At 39.3% G+C, this 27,963-nt stretch overlaps 1 protein-coding gene across 4 annotated transcripts in view; it reads left to right on the top strand.

Moving 5' to 3' along the window:
* Positions 1-4,568: 4,568 nt before the first annotated feature.
* EIF2AK4 (eukaryotic translation initiation factor 2 alpha kinase 4) overlaps positions 4,569-27,963 on the top strand; it is a 115,688-nt gene continuing 92,293 nt past the window's right edge. For 2 of the 4 annotated variants that reach the window (XM_049705510.1, XM_049705509.1), the window contains exons 1-3: positions 4,571-4,790; positions 16,849-16,961; positions 19,852-19,954. In XM_049705510.1, coding sequence (XP_049561467.1) covers positions 4,647-4,790; positions 16,849-16,961; positions 19,852-19,954 — 360 coding nt within the window. In that variant the 5' untranslated portion in view covers positions 4,571-4,646. Of the gene's footprint in view, positions 4,791-16,848; positions 16,962-18,275; positions 18,431-19,851; positions 19,955-27,963 lie in introns of those variants that run through there. The other 2 variants (XM_049705512.1, XM_049705511.1) reach the window with 2 other exon arrangements.

Genomic DNA, 27,963 nt, shown 5'->3' with positions numbered 1-27,963 from the left:
GACTCACAGTCTGACTTGTAAGTAATGGCACAGCTTTGGAATAAAAATATATGCTTAACTTATTCCAGAATTTAAAGGACAAGACTCATTTGGATATATAAATATGTAAATGCATACAAATACCCACAAATTGATGCAAAATAAAAAAAGCAATTTTTATTTCATAATTTCTTGAGCAGCAGGAGCCACCTTGCCTCTCCTACTCCTGCCAGGCCACAGAGAGCTGTAAGAACAATTAAGTGCTTTTACCTCCTACAAGGAGACAGGAGAGAGGGCAGGGCCAAAAAAGTATTCAAAGAAGTAATGGCTGAAAATTTCCCATATTTGGCAAAAATCATAAGCCTACAGATTCAAGAAGCTGAGTGAGCGCTAAACTGATAAACCCAAAGAAATCTATACCAAGACACATCATAATCAAACTTCTGGACACTGACAAAGAAAAAAATCTTTAAAAGTAGCCATAGAGAAATTCCACTTTACCTATAGGGGAAAAACAATGTGAATGATAGCAGAGCTCTAATTGAAACCACAAAGGCCAGAAAGAAGTGGCATAACATTTTCAAGGGCTGAAAAAAAAGAACCACTGACCCCAAATTCTATATCCAGTGAAAATATCCTTCAGGAATGAAAGGGAATATAGTTTTAAAATTTGGGCACAACGACCAACAGTCTGGAAGTTTTTCTTTGGGAAGTTGAGGGTAAACAGCAAGACCAGGAGATGTACTTTTGGGGAGCAGGGAGGTCATGAGGAAGTAGAGTCTCTTCCTTGGAGAACTGATAAGGGTTTAGGGAGGGCCTGGAGAATAAGGAAATCTTGGAGTGTCCTGACAAATTGTTTGTGAACCCCAGTTACACAAAAACAATCTTACCAGTCTGGATGCTCCAAGAGTTTAGAGGTTATCTGCCGGAAGCCAGGCAAGTACCAGTCTTTACTTTCGAATGATCCAAGACTGCTGAGTTATTTCATGTAGGGCAACCAAATGCAATGTGTGGACCTTGTTTGGATCCTAATGCAAACAAAGCACTGTAAAACAAAACAAAACAACAACAACAACCTTTTCCTTTTAACAGATTATTAGAGTATAATTGACATACAATAAATTGCATATATTCTACAGTTTGATCAGTTTTGATATATGCAAACACCTGTGAAACTATCACCACAATCAAGATAATGAATATATCCATCACTCCCAGGAGTTTCTTCTTGTCCCACTGGAATCCCTCCAGAATCCCTCCCTGTGGCTCATCTCTGTTATCCTGATACCAGGCAATGGCTTATCTTCTATTACTAAGTTTGTATTTTCAGAGTTTTATATAAATGGAATCATACAATATGTACTCTTTTGTCTGGCTTCTCTCCCTCAGCATAGTTATTTTGAGATTCATCCATGTTATTATTATATAGATAGCATATTTCTTTTTATTGCTGAATAGTGTTCCATTGATTGTATTGATACATCTCAATTTGTTTTTACCAAGAAACAAGTTTGTCCATCACTTTTGATGAGCATTTGTGTTGTTTTCAGTTTGGTGATTAAGGGCTTATGAACATTCATTTACAAGTCTGTTTATGGACATATGCTTTCATTTCTCTTGGGTAAATAAATACCTAGCAGTGAACAGCTGTGTCATATGGTAGGTATGTGTTTAACTTTTTAACTAAAACTCATGATAGGCCTAAATGTAAAACTGAAAACTATAAAACTTCTAGATGAAAACATGGAGGAAAATCTTTGTGACTTTGAGTTAGGCAAAAATTTCTTGGATAGGATGACAAAACACGATTCATAACAGATAAAAACTGATAAATTGAACTCCCTCAAAAGTAAGAACTATGCTCTTTGTAAAACACTGTTAAGAGGGCTTCCCTGGTGGCGCAGTGGTTGAGAGTCCCCTTGCTGATGCTAGGGGACATGGGTTTGTGCCCCCGGTCCGGGAAGAGCCCACATGCTGTGGAGCAGCTAGGCCCGTGAGCATGGCTGCTGAGCCTGCGCTCCGCAACGGGAGAGGCCACAACTGGGAGAAAATTTTTGCAAATTACATATCTGATAAAGGACTTACTTCAGAATATAAAGAATTCTCAAAACTCAATATAATAAAAAAATACAATTTTTAAAATGAGCAAAAGATATGAAAAGACAGAAGATATATGAATGACAAATAAGCACATGAAAAGCTAATTAACATTATTAATCATTAGGGAAATGTAAATTAAGGCACAGTGAGATACTACTACACACCAATTACAATGTTTAAAATTTTAAAAATTGACAATAACAATTACTGACAAAGATGCAGAGTAACTAGAACTCTCCTAAACTGGTGGGAATATAATATAGTACAACACTTTGGAGAACAGTTTGCCAGGGTTTTTGTTGTGAAATTTTGACTTTGAAATAACTTCAAACTTACATAAAAGTTGTAAGAATTATCCAAAGAACTCTCACATATCGTTCACCTAAATTCCCCCCAATGGTCGACATCTATGTTTGACTTATCATCTCTCTCTTTATTTTCTGAATCACTTGGGAGCTAATTGTATATGTAATACCCTATTACTCCTTACGGTTTCAGTGGAAATTTCCTAATAGCAAGGACACTTTCTATTTGACCACAGTACAATCATTAAACTCAGGAAGTTAACACTGATATAATAATGCTGTCTAATCCACAAGACCCCCTTCAAATTTTGCTGATTGTTTTCATTATATCCTTTATAGGTCCAGCATACACTACAGATTCTAATTTTAGACAGATGGAGAATTTTGAACATAATTTGGGTATTAAATAATGTTAAGCAACTGTTATATTTTTAAGGTATAAGGACAGTATTATGTTAATAAAATGTCCTTATCTGTTAGAGATATGTACTTAAGTGTTTATAAAAAGAATATGATGTCTTAGATTTTCTTTAAGATTCACTCCTAAGGAGGTGTGTGTGTGCGTGTGTGTGTCTGTGTTGAGGGGTGGGGAGAGGGGAGAAATGAAATAAGATTGAATAAGATTCTAAATTTGTTGAAGCTAAGTGATGAGTACAGGGGGGTATTGTAATATTTCCCCTACTTTTAATGTATGTGTGAAATTTTTCCATAACTACAGTATTTTAATTTAAAAAAATGGAGAAATGGAAGGATTTTAAGAACTGGGGTGATATGATCATATTTTAAATTTAGAAACATTACTCTGGCTGCAATAGGAAGAATGGCTTAAAGTGGGGCAAGAATGAAAGCAGTGACTAGTTTCCCAGCTGTTGAAGTCATCCAGGGAAGAGATGATGGTGACCTGAACCAAGTTAGTGGCAGTGGGATGGAGTGAAGTGGATGAATGGAAGAAATGGTAACTATCTGGATGTGAGAGATGAGAGAGAGGGAATCCAGGATTACTCTTAGTTGGCTTGGGCCAATGGGGAGGGGGGGTGCCATTTACCTAGACAGGCATCACTGGAAAAAGAACAGGTCCCTAGGGGAGGGAAAGAGGAGATGGTTTGAAGGGGCCTTGGGTCAAACTAGTGCCTTTGTGTTATCTGGCCACAACTGAGTAGATAGATGACGGCAAGATACTTAAATAATCATTATTTAGCAAATAGTATAAATAATCACTATTAAGCAAATAGTATAGGGGTAAGCAAGGCAGACAGAAGGAAATGTCACTTAAACTTAACTTGAGATAATACGATATGATTATTCTAAATCAACATGCAGCATTAGTAGCCAACTGAAAATGAAATGTAATGACAATGTCTGGGTAGATAGGTTATTTTATAAACTTGAAAAAATATGATTGGAGACAGGATATAACAGAAAGACCTCCTCAATTCACATTAAGTAAACTGGGCATGCAACATAATTCTCTTCATGGGAGTGTTGCTCATAAGATGCCTGAGTGGAAAGACATTTTTCAGTTGAAATTGCATGGTGGTACTGTTGACCCCTAGGGTCAACATGTAGGAACAGAGAACATGCACTGGGATGTTGAATCTATGGTTAAGGGGACGAGTTCGAGGGTAAAAAACTGGCGGGGAGGGGAGTAGTGGTCTCGATTTTTACTCCTGGTCGTCTTCTGGGAAGGCTTAAGGGGAGTCAAAGCGGCTGGAAAACCCATCAAAGTCTGCCCTTCAGAGTTTCGTCTCCTACCAATGCCAGAGTGAAGGAGTTCCAGCAGGCACTTCTGTGAAAGAGACTTATTTCGTGAAAACCATACCCCTTGGCACTATCATTCCATTCTGATGGATTTGATCTCCCACGTCCCTTCAGGTTCCCCCGCTCAGTTCCTCCAGCAGAATGTGGGTTAAACCTTCCCCCAGCCTCGCTCCCATGCCGAAGCTGCTCACGCGCTAATAGCGTTCATGACACCGCTTCTCACTCAAGAGCCGGCCAGGGGCGCGGAGTTCCGGCGGGGATCCTGCTGGGCGCCGAGCCCCACCCCCACCGTGACCCCGCCCCCGGCTCGACGCCCCGCCCCCACGCCCCCTCCCGGCGTGGAGCTCCGGCTGCGATCCTTCCCCCAAGCGCGGAGCTCTCCTCATCCCTGACCCCGCCTCCGGCTTGGAGCCCCGCCCACGATCCCGTCCCCGGAGCGAAGCCCGCCTAAGGCCCACCCACCTCCGCAAGGCCGCCTTGCCTTGCCTTGCCCACCGCACTACCATGGCTGGGGGCCGTGGGGCCCACGGGCGTGGCCGGGACGAGCCGCCGGAGAGCTACCCACAGCGACAGGACCACGAGCTGCAGGCCCTGGAGGCCATCTACGGCTCCGACTTCCAGGACCTGCGGCCGGACGCGTGCGGACGGGTAGGAACGTGGCTTGTCTGGTCGGGGCTGGCGTGCTTGCGGCCCAGCTCCCCTGGTTCGATCTACCCCGGCCAGGCCCGCCCGGCTCTGCCGGAAACGAACCGCCTACCCCAGCTTAGGATTCTGGAGTCCTTTCATCCCTCGCGATTCCACCCACGCTCACTTTCTGTCCTTGCGCACGCAGCCGCTTGGCGGGTCACCAGAACCCCCAACTGGGACGAATTCTCTTACAGCCTTTCCCCCCCGTCGGCTCCAGTCTTACCTGGCCCTGTTTCTTATTCCCACTGACGTTCCATAACTTCCCTGCCTCCTTACTGTCCTGCCTTTTTTCCTCCCTGACAGCCCTTGAGTTTGATACAACAGCGCATTCATAGGGACCCACTGCAACTTTGGGAACGCTTTGGGGGCTCTTGCACAGATCTTACTGATGCCTTCAGTCAGAAGTCTTACCTTCCCGTTTGTGTTCAAAACTATTAACCATGTAATCCCATTGTACTCCTCAGGCATCCTCCCTGTAATGTGCTGTGTGGAGCAACTTTCCTCTGTACCTTTCTCCAAGGCGCTTAGAGAGTATGGAATACAGTCTTCTTAGCTGTAATGGAGAGGGAGTGTGCTGAGTCCACCCTTTTAAAATGGCATTTGACTTAAAATATTATTTTTCTTTTTGTCTGGAAGTAAGTTAAGGCACATTATAAGCTGCTGATACTGACAGTCTTTCCCTCATCATCCTTGAAGAATTATCTACCAAACTCTTTATAGTATTATTTAAAAAGTAGTACCTTCTTTCATCTACCTTTAAATTTATTTATTTTTGGCTGTGTTGCAGCTGTCTTCGCTGCTGCACGCGGGCTTTCCCTAGTTGTGGCGAGTGGGGGCTACTCATTGCGGTGGCTTCTCTTATTGCGGAACATGGGCTCTAGGCGCACCGGCTTCAGTAGTTGCAGCACGTGGGCTCCGTAGTTGTGGCACGTGGGCTCTAGAGCGTGGGCTCAGTAGTTGTGGCATGGGCTTAGGTGCGCCACAGCATGTGGGATCTTCCTGGACCAGGGCTTGAACCCGTGTCCCTTGCATTGGCAGGTGGATTCTTAACCACTGCGCCACCAGGGAAGCCCCCTTCATCTACCTTTAATTCTGGCATTTTACAACATGTGCCTTATCAGCACATCCGAGATTTTCTCAAGAAATAGGATCTTCGGGAGCTGTCAGGGCAAAACATTTTCCTTCTCACCCAATGTTTTCCTTCCTTCATTAACTATTTATTGTTCTAGGTATTGGGAATACAGTCAAGCACAAACCAAACCCAACCCCCTTCCCTCAGGCAGCTTACTTTTCTAGTGCTTAATTTCAAGAGTTATTTTTAAGCTGAAATAGTAAAAATGTAAATATTCCCCTTATAGAAGCTTGTAATAAAATAACAATGTAACTTTCTGGTTATCTGGTAACTTCTCTGTTCCCAAACATTGAGAACCAGGAATTCGGCTCATGAAGCCAAAATACCTGTTGCAAAGTGTACACGGGGGCTCAGTACAAAGTTCCTAAGACTTCATTCAGAGACAGTTTATTTACTTTACACAGCTTAATTATCTGGTCCTAAGACTGCAAGAAAACAGAAAAGAAAAAGGTACTGCTGTAGGTAGGGATACTGATAATCTCAGAATTTATAGCTGGTGGTCTTTATAACAAGATAGTAGAGCAAACAAAATCAAAAACTGTAATAGGCAGATAGAAGGATTCAGATAGCTGTACCCTGAGGTACATGGGCAAATAGCCTTAACACTTTGCTAGGCAAATAATTGGTGGTCATAAGGATGAATCAGAATGTAGTCATTCAACATAGAGAACAGACTTGTGGTTGCCAAGGGGGGGTGGGTGGGGGAGGGATGGACTTGGAGTTTGGGATTAGTAGATGCAAACTATTACATGCAGAATGGATAAGCAACAGGGTCCTACTGTATAGCACAAGGAACTATATTCAATATCGTGGGATAAACCATATTGGAAAAGAATATAAAAGATTGTATATGTGTGTATAACTGAGTCACTTTGCTGTGCAGCAGAAATTAACACTGTAAATCAACTATACTTCAATAAAAAAAAAGTTTAAAAACGTTTTTTAAAAAAATGTAGTCATTCAACAAATACTTATTACTTGCCACTCTTTAGGGAAAGGTTATGCAAGCCCACAATCCTTTATGCAAAACCCTGAGGCCTGATACATTTCAGAATTCAGAAGTGTTTGTGTTCATGGCCACATGTGCACATTCCATACTTACCTAATACCTCACTCAGTGTCTGGAGCAGCACGCAGAATCAAACACAGCAAACCATGTGAATATTCAAATATTTACACTCAGTGGGATGGTTAAAGACTATCAATAGCCTCATGTCAATTCAGGCCAAATTTGTTGCCAGTAAATTCAGCTCAGAATTATTGACCTGAGTAAACTTTAGGTTTTTTAAACATCTGAAGTTTTTTAAACTTCTTTTTGGGGGATGTGTTATAATGTAGATTTTGGTTTAGTAACATATGTACGTTATTTATAAATAACATTTTGGGAGTACATGCTAAAAATTATTTTACATACTAAAGTTTGGACACCACTAGTTGAAAATATAATTTCCTCTAGAGTTATAAATTTATTGTTAACTTAATTATCTTGGCTAATTTTCTGTCAGCCAAAGGTCTGCTCACTTATAATTCGATAGCTGTTGTAAACCTCCCTCCTAAAGCCTTGCTTTTGTCTCTGGGCCCACCGGTAGTGTATGAGTGCTTCTTTTCCTACATCTTCACCAACACTGTAGTGTCAGACTTTTTCATCTTTGCCAGTAGATAGATGAAACAATTTTACTTCTTTAGTTGTGAATTATGAGGACCACCTTTGTCTCTAAGCCATGGATTTTTTTCTGTGAACTGTTCAATGTTGTTTGGTTTATTTTTACACTCTATTGTCTACTTTCTTATTCATATGTCAGAGCTATTTAGATGTTAATTTATATGTTAAGAAAATTAGCATTTGGGGTCATATATTGCAAATATTTTCCCCTAATTAACCATTATGCATTTTGATATTTAGGTAATTTATGCAATTTTTAAAAAGTTTAATATAGTCAAAATGACCTTTTTTTTCATTTTATTGTTGTTACATGGTCCCTGTGGTTTGTTTTTTTCCCTGCTCCAGTGTTACCAAAAGAATGAATTCTTCAAGACTTTCTTTTAATTCTTTCATGACTTTGTTTTTAAACTTCCATCAAATAAATATAGAAATAGCTTTTTATTTTTTAAAGTTCTTACCTCTGTCTGAGTATGAATCTAGGCTGCCCACTTTCACCCCCAACTAGCCAGTTAGACTAACACAGATGATTTTTTTCAGTCTTTTCCACTAATTTGAAATGCCACCTTTACATTGTATGAGAGTAGGCTGGCTTCATAAGGACAGAGTCTCTGTGTTTGTTCACATGTACATGCCTAGTTCCTGGTAAAAAGCTCTCAAAATTTTTTTATTAACTGAAATAATTCCCAAATGTATTTGGGTCTATTTAGAAAAAGAGATATGGGGGGAAGTCAGTGATTAAGGCATTTGACATAAAATCTAATTTCTTAGATTTTACTATCATCATTTTTTTTTGCGGGGAGGGGCATCTTCACAGACTTAAAACCAAAGACTTGCCCAGATTATCTAACTTGCACGTTACTTTATTTCTAGATTTGTTGTTTTTTCACACAGACTAGTTTCTTCCCCACATTACAGCATGTGAGAATGGAGGCAGGTAAGAAACAAGAGGCCATGCTGAGCAAAGTCTTGCCATCAAAATGTAAGGGGGATGTGATGAGCAGAATCTAGGTAACAATTCTAGACCAAACACCTGAAAGTGGTTTGAATTGTGTAACTTTTTCTTTTATGTGCTGTGGTTAAAAACACATGGCATAAAATATACTAGCTTAACAATTTTAAAGTGTATAGTTCAGTAATGTCAAGTATATTTACATGGCTGTGTAAAGGAAAAATTGCGTTAGTATTTTTTTTTAATTGAAGCATAGTTGATTTACAGTGTTGTGCCAGTCTCTGCTGTATAGCAAATTGACTCAGTTTTACACATAGATACATTCTTTTTTTAATATTCTTTTCCATTATGGTTTATCCCAGGAGATTGGATATAGTTCCCTGTGCTATACAGTAGGACCATGTTGTTTAGCCATTCTAAATGTAATAGTTTGCATTTACCAACCCCAAACTCCCAGTCCATCCCTCTCCCTTTTGTGTTAGTATTTTTAATTAATTTCCCAAACCTCATCCTCACTCTGCTGCTCATCTTGTAAACCAGTAAAGTTTAATCGCAGGCTGTCATTAACCGTCATGCCTTGGAACCAAAAGATTTGCTCCTATGTGGAATGGCTGTTAAAATTCTCAGTTTTTTATAGTCTTATCCTTCACTCCAGTACTTCTAACAGAAATAGACACATGCTTACATCAGTTTATTTTTGGGGGCCTGAGTGTGAGGAAGTGCCCAAGAAAACCACATTCAGACAGAGAAACTGGGGTTTCTGCCAGTGGTGGCCGGGCGCTCTTCCAGGTGTTGTGCACTGGGCTGAAAAGAGGGTCCCCGGGCTTCCCTGGTGGTGCAGTGGTTGAGAGTCCGCCTGCCGATGCAGGGGACACGGGTTCGTGCCCCGGTCCGGGAAGATCCCACATGCCGCGGAGCGGCTGGTCCCCTGAGCCATGGCCGCTGAGCCTGCGCGTCCGGAGCCTGCGCTCCGCGACGGGAGAGGCCGCGGCGGTAAGAGGTCCACGTACCGCAAAAAAAAAAAAAGGGTCCCCTTGGTCAGTGTTCCTCATCCTGTGGGGTTTATTAAGATCCTTGGGTTTTGTTTCTTGAAGAGCTAGTGTTTTTAATTTTTTTAATTCTAGGGGGGATTAGTCCAAATGAGCATTACCTCTCATGTTTTAGGACTGAGTTTGTGTTATTCTTTCACTTTTTATACCTTGAAGATTTGTTTGGTTATTTGATGGTACTTCAGGAGAGTCTCCAACTTCATGATCTCATTGGGAAGCAAATTTAACTCATCTCTCATTGTAGCGTGCCCTTCTCTCCATGACTACTTATTATGCTGCCTTCATGTCACTTGCATTTTCAGTCTTCAAAACAAATCTTTTTTCTCATGTAGAATTTTGTATACTTTGTAGCTATACATTCTGCATTGTGTTTTCCTCTCATTAGGTGCTCTCAAAAAATTTTGGTTACCCCTTACTTTGAGTTTTTTTACCTACAAATATTCCAGGAATTCATTATTTCCTTGTGCAGGTTAAATCAAAGATTTTATCAACATTGAATTCTAATGACCATTTATCTTCTAAAGGCATGAAGGAGGTCTTACCCAATCCTAATCTTTAGAACATCTTGATTGTTGAACTTTTTAATCAAGTCCTGTTCAGCTCCAGGAGTCCTTGAATGCCCTAATATGAGCTAACACTTGGTATCCTAAACATGTTTTGCATAAAAGCATCTTCACATGTTGGGAAGCCTCTCAGTTCACTTGAGAGAAGCCTGGCAAATATTCTGTTCTTACCTCTGAAAGCACTGTTCCCTGACTGTCTTTATTTTTTTTTTTCCAGTGAGCCTGTACTGGTTAGGATTAGGTTTAGCTACATATGACAGAAAACTTAAAATAACAAAGTTTATTTTTTTACATGTAAAAGTCTGGAGTCTACGGCTTTTTCTGAATTGCTGTTCTACCATCCTTAAAGTGCCCTTCGTGGTCTAAAATGGCTGTCTGACCTCCAGTCATCACATCTGCATTCCAGCCAGCTGGAATGAGAAGGGGATGAAGAAGTTTCATCCCTTTCCTTTGATAAAGTTCACTTCCTGGAAATTGCATATTATAGTTCTTTCATCTTACTGGCCAGAAATTAATCCAGTAGCCACACTGAGCTGCAAAGGCATCTGGGAAATGTATCCAGCTAAAAAATCAGGGATTCTATTAAAAAAGAAATAAAAACCAAGCTTACGTATTTTATATACATAGCTGATTGTGTGATTCATGGTGCCACATGTAAGGTTCATGTTATAAATTTCTATTAGAATTTAATGTTGCTAAGTACTTTTTTACCCTTAGAAGAATTTTTATCTTTTTTCTTTTCTGATAATGCCGCATTTCTCTTTTTGCCCTGGCTGCCTGGACATTCCAAGGGAAAGTCAAGGCTCAGTCACAGCAACTCAGGGTTGGCATTAACAAGGGAGGGCTGATGGAAAAGACAGATTTGGGAGTCAGAATTGGATTTGAAGTCCAGATTTGTTGCTGTGTGTTGGTGGGCAAGAAACTGAAAGTCTGAGCCTGAGCCGCCTTGTCTGTAAAATGTCTGTACAAAGGAGGTTGCACCTACCTCTCAAAGTTGGTCAAGTGTCTGGACCATATGTGTATATGCTCCCTCAGCCTCCCCTTTCTCATGATATGTAGATAATATAAACTGTCTCAAATCCTTTTTGGAAAAAGCATACATAAATAAAGAAGAATGGAGTATTTGGTGAAAAGCAGTTGGTTGAAAGCATACACAATTTTAGAAGAGCTATCAGATTTCTTCATGTCAAGATTTTCACTTATCTCAATATTCGAAGTATCCCCTGCTCAAGAGGCCTCCCCTGACCTGCCTGTCTGCGTACCTTCTCCTCCTCCATCACTATGTTCCATGACTTGGCTTTGTCTTCTTTACAGCACTCATCACTTTTTGAAAGCATTCATTTGTCTTCTACTCTGTGCCAGCTAGTTGGGTTCGTGTCTGTGTAGATTTGCCTCTGAACTCTCAGTCTCTAGGGCAGCACTCAGAAGGTCATCAGCGCTCAGTGACATTTGAATGAATGGAGGCTACTTGGGACATTTCAGGTCACTCCTTAGAAACTTTGAAAAGGAATATGTACTCTGTCTTGGAGGTTTTCGGGGTTTTTGGAATTTTATTTATTTTTTTATACAGCAGGTTCTTATTAGTCATCCATTTTATACACATCAGTGTATACATGTCAATCCCAATCTCCCAATTCATCCCACCACCACCACCACTCCCCGCCACATTCCCCCCTTGGTGTCCATACGTTTGTTCTCTACATCTGTGTCTCTATTTCTGCCCTGCAAACTGGTTCATCTGTACCATTTTGTTAGGTTCCACATATATGCGTTAAGATACGATATTTGTTTTTCTCTTTCTGACTTACTTCACTCTGTATGACAGTCTCTAGATCCATCCACATCTCTACAAATGACCCAATTTCATTCCTTTTTATGGCTGAGTAGTATTCCATTGTGTATATGTACCACATCTTCTTTATCCATTCATCTGTCGATGGGCATTTTAGGTTGCCTCCTTGACCTGGCTATTGTAAATAGAGCTGGAGTGAACATTGTGGTGCATGTGTCTTTTTGAATTATGGTTTCTCCGAGTATATGCTCAGTAGTGGGATTGCTGGGTCATATGGTAGTTCTATTTTTAGTTTTTTAAGGAACCTCCATACTGTTCTCCATAGTGGCTGTATCAGTTTACATTCCCACCAACAGTGCAAGAGGGTTCTTCCCTTTTCCCCACACCCTCTCCAGCATTTATTGTTTGTAGATTTTTTCATGATGGCCATTCTGACCGGTCTGAGATGATATCTCATTGTAGTTTTGATTTGCATTTCTCTAATGATTAATGATGTTGAGCATTCTTTCATGTGTTTCTTGGCAATCTGTATATCTTCTTTGGAGAAATGTCTGTTTAGGTCTTCTGCCCATTTTTGGATTGGGTTGTTTGTTTTTTTGATATTGAGCTCATGAGCTGCTAGTAAATTTTGGAGATTAATCCTTTGTAAGTTGCTTCATTTGCAAATATTTTCTCCCATTCTGAGGGTTGTCTTTTTGTCTTGTTTATGGTTTCCTTTGCTGTGCAAAAGCTTTTAAGATTCATTAGGTCCCATTTGTTTATTTTTGTTTTTATTTCCTTTACTCTAGGAGGTAGATCAAAAAAGATCTTGCTGTGATTTATGTCATAGAGTGTTCTGCCTATGTGTTCCTCTAAGAGTTTTATAGTGTCTGGTCTTACATTTAGGTCTCTAATCCATTTTGAGTTTATTTTTGTGTATGGTGTTAGGGACTATTCTAATTTCATTCTTTTACATGTAGCTGTCCAGTTTTCCCAGCACCACTTATTGAAGAGGCTGTCTTTTCTCCATTGTATATTCTTGTCTCCTTTATCAAAAATAAGGTGACCATATGTGCATGGGTTTATCTCTGGGCTTTCTATCCTGTTTCATTGATCTATATTTCTGTTTTTGTGCCAGTACCATACTGTCTTGATTACTGTAGCTTTTTAGTAGAGTCTGAAGTCCGGGAGCCTGATTCCTTCAGCTGTTTTTCTTTCTCAAGATTGCTTTGGCTATTCAGGGTCTTTTGTGTTTCCATGCAAATTGTGAAATTTTTTGTTCTAGTTCTGTGAAAAACGTCATTGGTAATTTGATAGGGATTGCACTGAATCTGTAGATTGCTTTGGGTAGTAGAGTCATTTTCACAATGTTGATTCTTCCAATCCAAGAACATGGTATATCTCTCCATCTATTTGTATCATCTTTAATTTCTTTCATCAGTGTCTTATAGTTTTCTACATACAGGTCTTTTGTCTCCCTAGGTAAGTTTATTCCTAGGTATTTTATTCTTTTTGTTGCAGTGGTAAATGGGAGTGTTTCCTTAATTTCTCTTTCAGATTTTTCATCATTAGTATATAGGAATGCAAGATTTCTGTGCATTAATTTTGTATCCTGCAACTGTACCAGATTCATTGATTAGCTCTAGTAGTTTTATGGTAGCATCTTTAGGATTCTCTATGTATAGTATCATGTCATCTGCAAACAGTGACAGTTTTACTTCTTCTTTTCCAATTTGTATTCCTTTTATTTATTTTTCTTCTCTGATTGCCGTGTCTAGGACTTCCAAAACTATGTTGAATAATAGTGGTGAGAGTGGACATCCTTCTCTTGTTCCTGATCTTAGAGGAAATGCTTTCAGTTTTTCACTGTTGAGAATGATGTTTGCTGTGGGTTTCTCGTATATGGCCTTTATTATGTTGAGATAGTTTCCCTCTATGCCCACTTTCTGGAGACTTTTTATCATAAATGGGTGTTGAATTTTGTCAGAAACTTTTTTCTGCATCTACTGAGTGATCATATGGTTTTTCTTCTTCAGTTTGTTAATATGGTGTATCACATTGATTGATTTGCATATATTGAAGAATCCTTTCATCCCTGGGATAAATCCCACTTGATCATGGTGTATGATCTTTTTAATGTGTTGCTGGATTCTGTTTGCTAGTATTTTGTTAAGGATTTTTGCATCTATATTCATCAGTGATATTGGTCTGTAATTTTCTTTTTTTGTAGTATCTTTGTCTGGTTTTGGTATCAGAGTGATGGTGGCCTCATAGAATGAGCTTGGGAGTGTTCCTTCCTCTGCAATTGTTGGAAGAGTTTGAGAAGGATGGGTGTTAGCTCTTCTCTAAATGTTCGATAGACTTCACCTGTGAAGCCATCTGCTCCTGGACTTTTGTTTGTTGGAAGATTTTTAGTCACAGTTTCAATTTCATTACTTCAATTTAATTACATAGAGTTGCTTGTAGTAGTCTCTTAGGATGCTTTGTATTTCTGCGGTGTCTGTTGTAACTTCTCCTTTTTCATTTCTAATTTTATTGATTTGAGTCCTCTCCCACTTTTTAGTGATGAGTCTGGCTAATGGTTTATCAATTTTGTTTATCTTCTCAAAGAACCAGCTTTTAGTTTTATTGATCTTTGCTATTGTTTTCTTTGTTTCTATTTCATTTATTTCTGCTTTGAACTTTATGATTTCTTTCCTTCTGCTAACTTTGAGTTTTGTTTGTTCTTCTTTCTCTAGTTTATTTAGGTGTAAGGTTAGATTGTTTATTTGAGATTTTTCTTGTTTCTTGAGGTGGGCTTGTATAGCTATAGACTTCCCTCTTTGAACTGCTTTTGCTGCATCCCATAGGTTTTGGATCATTGTGTTTTCATTATCATTTATCTCTAGGTGTTTTTTGATTTCCCCTTTGATTTCTTCAGTGATCTCTTGGTTATTTAGTAATATATTGCTTAGCCTCCATGTGTTTGTGTTTTTTACGTTTTTTTCCCTGTAATTCATTTCTAGTCTCATAGCGTTGTGGTCAGAAAAGATTCTTGATATGATTTCAATTTTCTTAAATTTACTGAGGCTTGATTCGTGACCCAAGATGTGATCTGTCCTGGAGAATGTTCTGTGCGCACTTGAGAAGAAAGTGTAATCTACTGTTTTTAGATGCAATGTCCTATAAATATCAATTAAATCTATCTGGTATATTGTGTCATTTAAAGCTTGTGTTTCCTTATTTATTTTCATTTTGGATGAGCTGTCCATTGGTGTAAGTGAGGTGTTAAAGTCCCCCACTATTATTGTGTTACTGTCGATTTCCTCTTTTATAGCTGTTAGCAGTTGCCTTATGTATTGAGGTACTTCTCTGTTGGGTGCATATATATTTATAATTGTTATATGTTTTTCTTGGATTGATCTCTTGATCATTATGTAGTGTCCTTCCTTGTCTCTTGTGACATTCTTTATTTTAAAGTCTATTTTATGTGTTATGAGTATAGCTACTTCAGGGGATGGAATATCTTTTTCCATCCCCTCACTTTCATTCTGTATGTGTCCCTAAGTCTGAAGTGTGTCTCTTATAGACAGCATATATATGGGTCTTGTTTCTGTATCCATTCAGCAAGCCTGTGTCTTTTGGTTGGAGCATTTAATCCATTTACGTTTAAGGTAATTATTGATATGTATGTTCCTATTACCATTTTCTTAATTGTTTTTGGTTTGCTTTTGTAGGTCTTTTTCTTCTCCCACTTAGAGAAGTTCCTTTAGCATTTGTTGTAGAGCTGGTTTGGTGGTGCTGAATCGTCTTAGCTTTTGCTTGTCTGTAAAGCTTTTGATTTCTCCATCGAATCTGAATGTGATCCTTGCTGGGTAGAGTAATCTTGGTTGTAGGTTCTTCCCTTTCATCACTTTAAATATATCATGTCACTTCCTTCTGGCTTGTGGAGTTTCTGCTGAGAAACCAGCTGTTAACCTTATGAGAGTTCCCTTTTATGTTATTTGTCGTTTTTCCCTTGCTGCTTTCAATAATTTTTCTTTGTCTTTAATTTTTGCCAATTTGATTACTATGTGTCTCAGTGTGTTTCTCCTTGGATTTATCCTGTATGGGACTCACTGCGCTTCCTGGACTTGGGTGGCTATTTCCTTTCCCATGTTAGGGAAGTTTTCGACTATAATCTCTTCAAATATTTTCTCGGGTCCTTTCTCTCTCTCTTCTCCTTCTGGCACCCCTATAATGTGAATGTTGTTGCGTTTAATGTTGTCCCAGAGGTCTCTTAGGCTGTCTTCATTTCTTTTCATTCTTTTTTCTTTATTCTGTTCCACAGCAGTGAATTCCACCATTCTGTCTTCCAGGTCACTTATCCATTTTTCTGCCTCAGTTATTCTGCTATTGATTCCTTCTAGTGTAGTTTTCATTTCAGTTATTGTATTGTTCGTCTCTGTTTGTTTGTTCTTTAATTCTTCTAGGTCTTTGTTAAACATTTCTTGCATCTTCTCCATCTTTGCCTCCATTCTTTTTCCGAGGTCCTGGATCATCTTCACTATCATTATTCTGAATTCTTTTTCTGGAAGGTTGCCTATCTCCACTTCATTTAGTTGTTTTTCTGGGGTTTTATCTTGTTCCTTCATCTGGTACATAGCCCTCTGCCTTTTCATCTTGTCTGTCTTTCTGTGAATGTGGGTTTTGTTCCACAGGCTGCAGGATTGTCATTCTTCTTGCTTCTGCTGTCTGCCCTCCAGGTTTTGTTTTTAAACCATGCTTTAGGAAAATGTGACCAACACTTATATAAAATAAAATTATGTGTAATATTTAAAAAGTAGAACTTTGGCTAAAATATTAATAATTTTTATCTTAATCTTTAATGATTGGCTCTCTAGAGAAAAAAAGATTTTCTTTTTCTCTTTTAGGTCAAAGAGCCTCCTGAAATCAATTTAGTTCTATACCCTCAGGGCTTGACTGGTGAAGAAGTATATGTGAAAGTGGATTTGAGAGTGAAATGCCCACCCACCTATCCAGATGTGTGAGTACATTTAGAAATAGCTTTCATGTGATTTCAGTTCTCTGTTTTGAAAACATAAGAACAGTTTGAACTTAATGGTGTTTTCTCCTTCTGCCCCTATTCCATTTAAAATTTTATTTCCTATCACTTGCATTTCATCAAAACTACATCAGCAATAGACATTGTCATGAAACCTGTCTCCTGTTAAGTTAGCTTATAGTTAGTAGTCTCTATGGATGGTAATATTTGCTCCATGACTAATGTTTGTTTCCTCTGATTTGTTAACTTTTGTTTGTTTAACTCTTCATAAACAAGTAAGAGGAACAATCTAGAAGAAAAAGATAAAGGTGCAGTGACTATAAAAGCCTTGTGGACTTAGTTTTAAAGTATGATAGGCATTAGGACTTAGAGTAGCCTTCCAGGCCAGTGGGACCTTTACTTCCTAGAGTAAAGGAGGATTTAGAGTTGCCCTGTTTCTGTGGGGGGACTGCTAACGAGTTTTCACTGGGCACTCCCACAGCCTGCAGGACGTGTAACATCACTGGCCTCTACCCAGTAATGCCAAGAGAGTTCCCCAGTCAGTGAGACAGCCGAAAACCTCATGTATTTCTAAACTCCCACTGAAGGTGATACTCCCTCTGGCTGAGATTCACTTGTAAAAGAAAAACATTAGCTATCAGGACTTGAGTATTCTTTTTTCAAAGTACCATGCATATTCCATGTAACCTTTCCCCAGACATTCCATGTGGAAAAGCAGATTGGCCTGGATGATGTTTTGTGGTTTGAGCTTGTTGTGTAGGAAGCCAGTGAAGGAATGTGACAAATAAAAGGAAGTCCTGCCTTACACAGTGGGTGGTAAATGTATGGGACTTGTTATCTTAAGAGGTGATAGAGAATGTGAAAATACAGATAGGTCAAGTTGAGTTCCTCAAAGTTAGTAACCCACTTTTTGCCCAACCTCTATGCCTAGAGTAGATATAGTAGGTATTCAGAAAGTTAATTTATGCATTAATTGAAGGGTGATGAATTTTATCAAAGAAAAATAAGACAGTGCCTCTCTAGGTTTTAGTTTTCCTGACACTGTATAGGTGGTGTCTTTTCTGACACCAACAGGGTGTCCAGACAATTCAATTCAATTCTGACACTAAAACTGATAGCTGGGTTAGGGGCTCAGTCCCACAACAAGACTTCAGATGCCAGTTGCAAGTCCCAGTACTTCTGATCAACTGGCTATAAATTTGCAGGTTCCCATAATGCCCATGGTCGATAATTTGCTAGAACAGCTCACAGAACTCAGGAAGGCACTTCACTTACTATTACCGGTTTATTATATAGGATACAACTCAGGACCAGCCAGATGGAAGAGATGCTTAGGCAAGGAATGCGGGGAGGGGCGCAGAGCTTCTTTGCCCTCTTGACATTGACTGATGTCCTCTGGGGGGTGCACAGTCACCCCTGGTTGAGAACCACTACTTTAGAGAACTCGTCAGGTAAATCTTGATGTGTCTACTTGGTAAAAATATTATTTAAGAAACAGCATGCAAATGCTTAACAAAAAGTTAAAAAGTAAACATGATAATATCAGCTACATAAAATTATGAATTATGTAGCAAAGGCATAAAGAGAACACTGGAAATTTTAAAGCAAGTTTAATTAGTGTTGCAGTTGAATTTTTCACCATTTTGTTAATATTGCTATATAATGACTGCTTGATTTTTTTTAAAAAAAAAATTATGTAAGTCTTGACTTGGGGAAACATTCCTATCTTTTGAGATGATATGGGGCAGGAAAACTTTCCTTTTCTGCAAAATAGTCCTTGATGCCACTGTGAGAGAGAGAGTCCTGGATTGGCTGGACCACACATAGACTCAGTAGTCTCTCTCCGATTTCCATCTATCCAACTAGATTGATGATTGTAGCAATCTATCATACTGAAGCATTGAGAGAGTCCATAGGTAAGTGAAGAGTAAAGGCTTCGCCAAGGTAAAACGCCATGCATTACTCAGAAATGCTTGGTGGGAAGTGATGAATCATCTTCTCTTCAACTGAAGCCTACTTAATCTCAGAGTTGTTATTAGATGTGTATTGGTTGGAAATAAAAGAACCCCAAGGGCTGGTTGTACTTTCCTTGGGTAGAAAGTGTTAACTCTTAGTTGCGCTCTATAGGGATGGAGAGGAGAGTGTGGTAGGCATCCTTGGAAGAGCAGAGTTTGCAGAGTGTGCATGACTAGATTTATGTATGAGTAAGTGAGCTCATTTACAGCAGAATGAGTGCCTGGGACACAGCATGTTGTGGGAATACTAGATAGATCACTGTGGCTCCATCTCGCCTAGTATTCTTGTCCTGCTTTATGCTGGAGTGCACTGATGAGCACAGAGCGTCTGGACTCTGGCAGGTGAGCTGTCTGAGTAAACTGACGTTGAGGGGCAAGCCAGGATGGAGCGTTACCATACAAGGGAGCTCATAGTGAAGTTACTAGGCTAGAATCACACACAGAGCTGGAGTGATTTTTTTAAAAGGCAGTAGACAGTAATTGATGCTAAAAATTTAAATCAGGTTGTAAAGCTGAAATCACACAGAGGAGTTGGGGAGACCCCTGATCGAGCCCCAATCATGTATGTCGGGTCCTCTGGGGGATCAGGGCACCCGACTGCCCACACTGACAACTAGCCAGCCCACTGCTGCCCCCACAGGCTGCAGGTGCCTCCATGCTGAGTACTGTGTCAACAGAGTTGCTGGGGTAAAATTAAAATGCTTTTGAGATGAAAAGAAATGTTGCTGGGGGTACAGAGAGATTCACAAATGAGGCCCTTATGAAATCCCCAGGCCCCGAGCTTGGAACTTAGCAAATATTAATGCAAATAATCTGTACTTTCTAGAGTAACTCCTTTTTGTTTTTTTCTTTTCCAGAGTCCCTGAAATAGCATTAATGAATGCCAAAGGTCTGTCAAATGAAACTGTTAATTTGTTAAAGTCCCGCCTAGAAGAAGTGGCCAAAAAACATTGTGGCGAGGTATGATTTGTTAAACTGGAATTATGAGCGGATGGTAAAAATCTCGTCATGTTCAACAGTGTTTGCCTTCTGGCCTTTTCTTTGGGTTAAAGGCTTTCCCGTTGCACCTCAAATCTAAATTTCACTAGGATGTTTTGGGTTTTATTGGTATCTACAAAGGGGAACATTGCTGTTTGTATTTTTTTAATTAATGGTATTTATGAATTACAAATTGTGGAGTATATATAGATAGTACTGTTGCTTAAGAATTCTTCTGGAAGCACTTTATATGAACCTGGGCATTCTTTTTGCACTCTTTGGACCTGACATCATGACCTCATCTTGACTTCAACCTTTATGCTGGAAAATGTTTGCAGACAAGTGATATCTCACCAAACTTTGCCACCTCTCCAATTTTCATATCAGAAGGACTGTTTTCCTTCTCAACAATTAACAATACACTCTCCTCCATCAATGTCCCTTTTATACCTGAGCATTTACACCTAGTTCAGTACTGATTCTTTTTTAATTCTGTGACATCACAGTCTACATGAGCTCCCCCTTGGGTGGCAGAACTCTCTCTGGAGGGCTACACTAGGTGACTTCTTAGGGCAGAGTATTACTGTGTGTATTAACTCTGTGTATACTGTGTGTATAATTACAGAGAGTATTATTATCTCTTAAATATAATCTATTTCCTCACTTTTGTATAAGATCACTCAGTGTTTTTGCCTAGGTAGCTCATGCTTAACTATCCCATCCTATAAAAATTGAGAAGAGCTAAGTAAGGGCTAACCCTAGGCCTCCATGTCTATGCTGGGCCTCTAGGAAAGTGCCTGGACAGTTTTTTACTTGCATTCTATAACACATTGAGTCACAGCCACCTAAGTTGCATTTCCAAGAACTTCAGTGATTGTTGTAGTATAGAAAGTGACTGTATGATAGCCAGGTCATGGAAGCAACCTAAATGCCCATCGACAGACAAATGGATAAAGAAGATGTGGTACATATATACAATGGAATATTACTCAGCCATAAAAAGGAACAAAATTGGGTTATTTGTAGAGACGTGGATGGATCTAGAGACTGTCATACAGAGTGAAGTAAGTCAGAAAGAGAAAAACAAATATTGTATATTAATGCATATATGTGGAACCTAGAAAAATGGTACAGATGAAACGGTTTGCAGGGCAGAAATGGAGACACAGATATAAAAAACAAACGTATGGACACCAAGTGGGGAAAGTGGCAGGGGGTGGGGGTGGTGTGATGAATTGGGAGATTGGGATTGACATGTATACACTAATATGTATAAAATGGATAGCTAATAAGAACCTGCTGTATAAAAAAATAAATAAAATTCTAAAATTTAAAAAAAAGTGATTGTATGAAAAACTGACACCATTTCCTCTAAGATCAGGAACAAGACAAGGTTGTCCATTCTCACCATTATTATTCAACATAGTTTTGGAGGTTTTAGCCACAGCAGTCAGAGAAGAAAAAGAAATAAAAGGGATCCAAATCAGAAAAGAAGTAAAGCTGTTGCTGTTTGCAGATGACATGATACTATACGTAGAGAATCCTGAAGATGCTACCAGAAAACTACTAGAGCTAATCAATGAATTTGGTAGAGTAGCAGGATACAAAATTAATGCACAGAAATCTCTTGCATTCCTATATACTAATGATGAAAAATCTGAAAGAGAAGTTAAGGAAACACTCCCGTTTACCACTGCAACAAAAAGAATAAAATACCTAGGAATAAACCTACCTAAGGAGACAAAAGACCTGTATGCAGAAAACTATAAGGCACTGATGAAAGAAATTAAAGATGATACAAATAGATGGAGAGATATACCATGTTCTTGGATTGGAAGAATCAACATTGTGAAAATGACTCTACTATCCAAAGCAATCTACAGATTCAGTGCAATCCCTATCAAATTACCAATGACATTTTTCACAGAACTAGAACAAAAAATTTCACAATTTGTATGGGAACACAAAAGACCCTGAATAGCCAAAGCAATCTTGAGAAAGAAAAACAGCTGGAGGAATCAGGCTCCCAGACTTCAGACTCTACTAAAAAGCTACAGTAATCAAGACAGTATGGTACTGGCACAAAAACAGAAATATAGATCAATGGAACAGGATAGAAAGCCCAGAGATAAACCCATGCACATATGGTCACCTTATTTTTGATAAAGGAGACAAGAATATACAATGGAGAAAAGACAGCCTCTTCAATAAGTGGTGCTGGGAAAACTGGACAGCTACATGTAAAAGAATGAAATTAGAACACTCCCTAACTCCGTATACAAAAATAAACTCAGAATGGATTAAAGACCTAAATGTAAGGCCAGATACTATAAAACTCTTAGAGGAAAACATAGGCAGAACACTCTATGACATAAATCACAACAAGCACCTTTTTGACCCACCTCCTAGAGAAATGGAAATAAAAACAAAAATAAACAAACGGGACCTAATGAAACTTCAAAACTTTTGCACAGCAAAGGAAAAATTAAACAAGATGAAAAGACAACCCTCAGAATAGGAGAAAATATTTGCAAATGAAGCCACTGACAAAGGACTAATCTCCAAAATTTACAAGCAGCTCATGCAGCTCAATGTCAAAAAAACAAACAACCCAACCCAAAAATGGGCAGAAGACCTGAGTAGACATTTCTCCAAAGAAGATATACAGACTGCCAACAAACACATGAAAGAATGCTCAACACCATTAATCATTAGAGAAATGCAAATCAAAACTACAATGAGGTATCACCTCACACCAGTCAGAATGGCCATCATCAAAAAATGCTGGAGAGGGTGTGGAGAAAAGGGAACCCTCTTGCACTGTTGTTGGCAATGTAAATTGATACAGCCACTATGGAGAACAGTATGGAGGTTCCTTAAAAAACTAAAAATAGAACTACCATACGACCCAGCAATCCCACTACTGCGCATATACCCTGAGAACCATAATTCAAAAAGAGTCATGTACCAAAATGTTCATTGCAGCTCTATTTACAATAGCCCGGAGATGGAAACAACCTAAGTGCCCATCTTCAGATGAATGGATAAAGAAGATGTGGCACATATATACAATGGAATATTACTCAGCCATAAAAAGAAACGAAATTGAATTATCTGTAGTGAGGTGGATGGACCTAGAGTCTGCATACAGAGTGAAGTAAGTCAGAAAGAGAAAAACAAACACCGTATGCTAACACATATATATGGAATCTAAAAACAAAAAACAGGTTCTGAACAGCCTAGGGGCCAGACAGGAATAAAGACACAGACGTAGAGAATGGACTTGAGGACACAGGGAGGGGGAAGGGTAATCTGGGACAAAGTGAGAGAGTGGCATGGACATATATACACTACCAAATGTAAAATAGATAGCTAGTGGGAAGCAGCCGCAAAGCACAGGGAGATCAGCTCGATGCTTTGTGACCACCTAGAGGGGTGGGATAGGGAGGGTGGGAGGGAGACCCAAGAGGGAGGAGATGTGGGGATTTATGTATATGTATAACTGATTCACTTTGTTATAAAGCAGAAACTAACACACCATTGTAAAGCAATTATACTCCAATAAAGGTGTTAAAAAAAAGAAAGAAAGAAAGTGATTGTAGCACAGTCTGGACAAAAAAATAGGCCTTGGGAATTATTCCAAAGTTCTTTCTAGTTTAAGTCATTTCTAGTGTAGTCTAATGTCTAGCTGAAAAATAATATGGAGTTATATTGAAAATTCAGCTACAGAATCCTCTGGTTTCTTGGATTCATGATTTGTGATTTTTTTGAAAAAATTTTTGCTGTATTTTATTTTATTTTTACAATGCAGTGTTATTAAGTATAATCACTATGCTGTACATTAGATCCCCAGAACTTATTTATCTTATAACTGGAAGTTTGTACTCTTTGACCAACATATCTCCCCTTTTCTCCCACCCCCTCGCCCCCGGCCCCTGGTAACCACCATTCTAGTCTCTGTTTCTTTTTTGTTTAAGTTATTATATTTTATTCTATTTATATTAGTTTAATACTTTTTAAATTTAACAAATGAATTAATGTATGTCAATACTGTCTTACAGGTAGAAAAACAAAGATATCAAACCACCAAATTATATCTCAAGAGTACATGTTTTCTTGGAACTTGAGCCAAAATTGAAAGTTAGGGGTCCCTAACACTCTAGTTACTACCTCTGGCTCCTAGGCCGTGCAGACAACAAATACCACAAAGCTGTTCTACTTTGAAAAACTAATAATTATGTGTAAATACTTTACTTTGTTTATAAGTTCAAGTAAGGAAGTGTTCAGTATTCAGTTCTGTCCGAATTCAGTTATCTATTACCGTCTAACAAATTTTCCTAAAATGTAGCAGCTTAAAACAACAGCACTTTTAGTCTTTGTTTCTGTGAGTTCAGCTTTTTAATATTCCACCTGTAAGTGATATCGTGCAGTATTTGTCTTTGTCTGACTTGTTTCACTTAACATAATGCCTCAAGGTCCATCTGTGTCTTGCAAACAGGAGGATGTCCTTTTTCATGGCTCAACAATATTCTGGTGTGTGTGTGTATCACATCTTCTTTATTCACTTATTCGTTGACACTTAGGTTGTTTCCCTAGCTTGGCTATCGTGAATAATGCTGCAGTAACATGGGAGTACAGATATCTCTTCAAGATCCTTTGTTTTCATTTCCTTTAAATATATACTCAGAAGTGGGATTGCTGGATCATATGGTATTTCTATTTTTAAGTTTTTGAGGAACCTACATAGTGGCTGCACCAATTTACATTCTCACCAAGAGTGTACCCGGGATCCCTTTTCTCCACATCCTCGCCAACACTTGTTATTTGCTGTCTTTTTGATGATAGCCATTTTAACAGGTGTGAGGTGATGACACATTGTGGTTTTGATTTGCATTTCCCTGATGATTAGTGATGTTGAGTATCTTTTCATATGCCTATTGGCCATTTGTATGTCTTTTTTGGAAAAATGTCTGTTGTGTTCCTCTGCCCATTTTTTAATTGGATTGTTTGCGAGTTTTGGGGGGGTTTATTGTTTTGTTCTTTTTGTTTCTTTTTGGCTGCGCTGCGCCTTTGTTGCTGCACGCGGGCTTTCTCTAGTCACGGTGAGTGGAGGCTACTCTTTGCGGTGCTCGGGCTTCTCACTGTGGTGGCTTCTTTTGTTGCGGGGTGTGGGCTCTAGGCACGCGGGCTTCAGTAGTTGTGGCTCATGGGCTCTAGAGCGCAGGCTCAGTAGTTGTGGCATGCGGGCTTAGTAGTTGTGGCTTGCGGGCTCTAGAGTGCAGGCTCAGTAGTTGTGGCGCACGGGCTTAGTTGCTCCGTGGCATGTGGAATGTGGGATCTTCCCAGACCAGGGATCGAACTCATGTCCCCTGCACTGGCAGGCGGACTCTTAACCACTGCACCACCAGCGAAGTCCCAGATTGTTTGGTTTCTTTTTTTTGCTACTGAGTTGTATGAATTCTTTATGTATTTAAATATTGACTCCTTATCAGTTATATGATTTGCAAATATCTTCTCCCATTCTGTAGGTTACCTTTTCATTTGTTGATGGTTTCCTTTGCTGTGCAGAAACTTTTTAATTTGATGTAGTCCCACTTGTTTATTTCTGCTTCTGTTGTCCCCCCACCCCCCTGCCTTTTTTGGCTTTATTACAAATTATACTTTTTATTTTGAGATAATTATAGATTCACATGCAATTGTAAGAAATAATACCAGGAGAGCCCAAGTACCCTTTACTCAGTTTGCCCCAATGGTACCATTTTTGCAAAACTGTAGTGTAATATCATAACCAGGACATTGACATTGATACAGTCAAGATACAGAATAGTTTCATCACCACAAGATCCCTAATGTTGCCACCTCCTTACACCTCCATGCCCTCCGTGATACCTGACAACCACTAATCTGTTCTCCATTTCCGTAATTGTCTCATTTCAAGGATGTTATATAAGTAGAGTCACAGTATGTGACCTTTGGGATTTACTCCCCTTCCCCCCACCACTTCAGCATGATTCTGTGGAGGCTCATCAGACTGTCACATGTATCAATAGTTGTTACTTTTTATTGCTGAGTAGTATTCCATCTTGTAGGTGCACCACTGTTTGTTTAGCCATCCACCAGGTGAAAGACAGCTGAATTATTTCCAGTTTGGGGCTATTAAAAATAAAGCTGCTGGGCTTCCCTGGTGGCGCAGTGGTTGAGAATCTGCCTGCCCATGCAGGGGACACAGGTTCGAGCCCTGGTCTGGGAAGATCCCACATGCTGCAGAGCAACTAGGCCCGTGAGCCACAACTACTGAGCCTGCGAGTCTGGAGCCTGTGCTCCGTAACAAGAGAGTCCGCGACAGTGAGAGGCCCGCGCACCGCGATGAAGAGTGGCCCCCGCTTGCCGCAACTAGAGAAAGCCCTCACACAGGAACGAAGACCCAACACAGCCAAAAATAAATAAAAAATAAAGCTGTGGCAGAGGGCAGACAGCAGAAGCAAGAAGAAGTACAGTCCTGCAGCCTGTGGAACAAAAACCACATTCACAGAAAGACAAGACAAGATAAAAAGGCAGAGGGCTATATACCAGATGAAGGAACAAGATAAAACCCCAGAAAAACAACCAAATGAAGTGGAGATAGGCAAACTTCCAGAAAAAGAATTCAGAATAATGATAGTGAAGATGATCCAGGACCTTGGAAAAAGAATGGAGGCAAAGATCGAGAAGATGCAAGAAATGTTTAACAAAGACCTAGAAGAATTAAAGAACAAACAAACAGAGATGAACAATACAATAACTGAAATGAAAACTACACTAGAAGGAATCAATAGCAGAATAATGGAGGCAGAAGAATGGATAAGTGACCTAGAAGACAGAATGGTGGAATTCACTGCTGTGGAACAGAATAAAGAAAAAAGAATGAAAAGAAATGTAGACAGCCTAAGAGACCTCTGGGACAACATTAAATGCAACAACATTCCCATTATAGGGGTCCCAGAAGGAGAAGGGAGAGAGAAAGGGCCAGAGAAAATATTTGAAGAGATTATAGACAAAAACTTCCCTAATATGGGAAACGAAATAGCCACCCAAGTCCAGGAAGTGCAGCGAGTCCCATACAGGGTAAACCCAAGGAGAAACACGCTGAGACACATAGTAATCAAATTGGCAAAAATTAAAGACAAAGAAAAATTATTGAAAGCATCAAGGGAAAAACGACAAATAACATACAAGGGAACTCCCATAAGGTTAACAGCTGATTTCTCAGCAGAAACATTACAAGCCAGAAGGGAGTGTCATGATATACTTAAAGTGATGAAAGGGAAGAACCTACAACCAAGATTACTCTACCCGGCAAGGATCTCATTCAGATTCGATGGAGAAATCAAAAGCTTAACAGACAGACAAACGCTAAGAGAATTCAACACCACCAAACCAGCTCTACAACAAATGCTAAAGGAATTTCCCTAAGTAGGAAACATAAGAGAAGAAAAGGACCTACAAAAACAAACCCAAAAAATTAAGAAAAAAAATAAATAAATAAATAAAGCTGTGTAAACATTTATGTACAGCTTTTGGTGTGAACACAAGTTCATTTCTCTGAAATAAATGTTCAGGAGTGCAGTTGTGGGTGTATGGTACCGTGTGTTCACTTTTTTAAGAAACTGCCCAAATTTTCCAGGTTAGCTGACCACTTTACATTACCGTCAGCAATATGTGAGTGATCCAGTTTCTCCAACGTCCGTGTCAGCATTTGATGTTGTCAGTTTTCTATTTTATCCATTCTTATAGAAGTTGTGATGGTTAATTTTATGTGTCTGTTGGCTAGGCCATGGTACCTGGATATTTGGCCAAACATTATTCTATATGTTTCTGTGAAGGTATTTTTTAGATGAAATTAACATTTAAATCAGTATACTTTGAGTTAAGCAGCTTACTCTCCATAAGGTGGGGGTGCCTTACGCAGTCAGTTGAGGGCATTAAAAGAAGAAGACTGGCCTCCCTGGAAG

The sequence above is a fragment of the Orcinus orca genome, chromosome 2, assembly GCF_937001465.1.
Source record: "Orcinus orca chromosome 2, mOrcOrc1.1, whole genome shotgun sequence".
Classification (NCBI taxonomy): Eukaryota; Metazoa; Chordata; class Mammalia; order Artiodactyla; family Delphinidae; genus Orcinus; species Orcinus orca.
The sequence above is the reverse complement of the archived record's forward strand: the minus strand, read 5'-3'. Positions and strand labels throughout refer to the sequence as shown.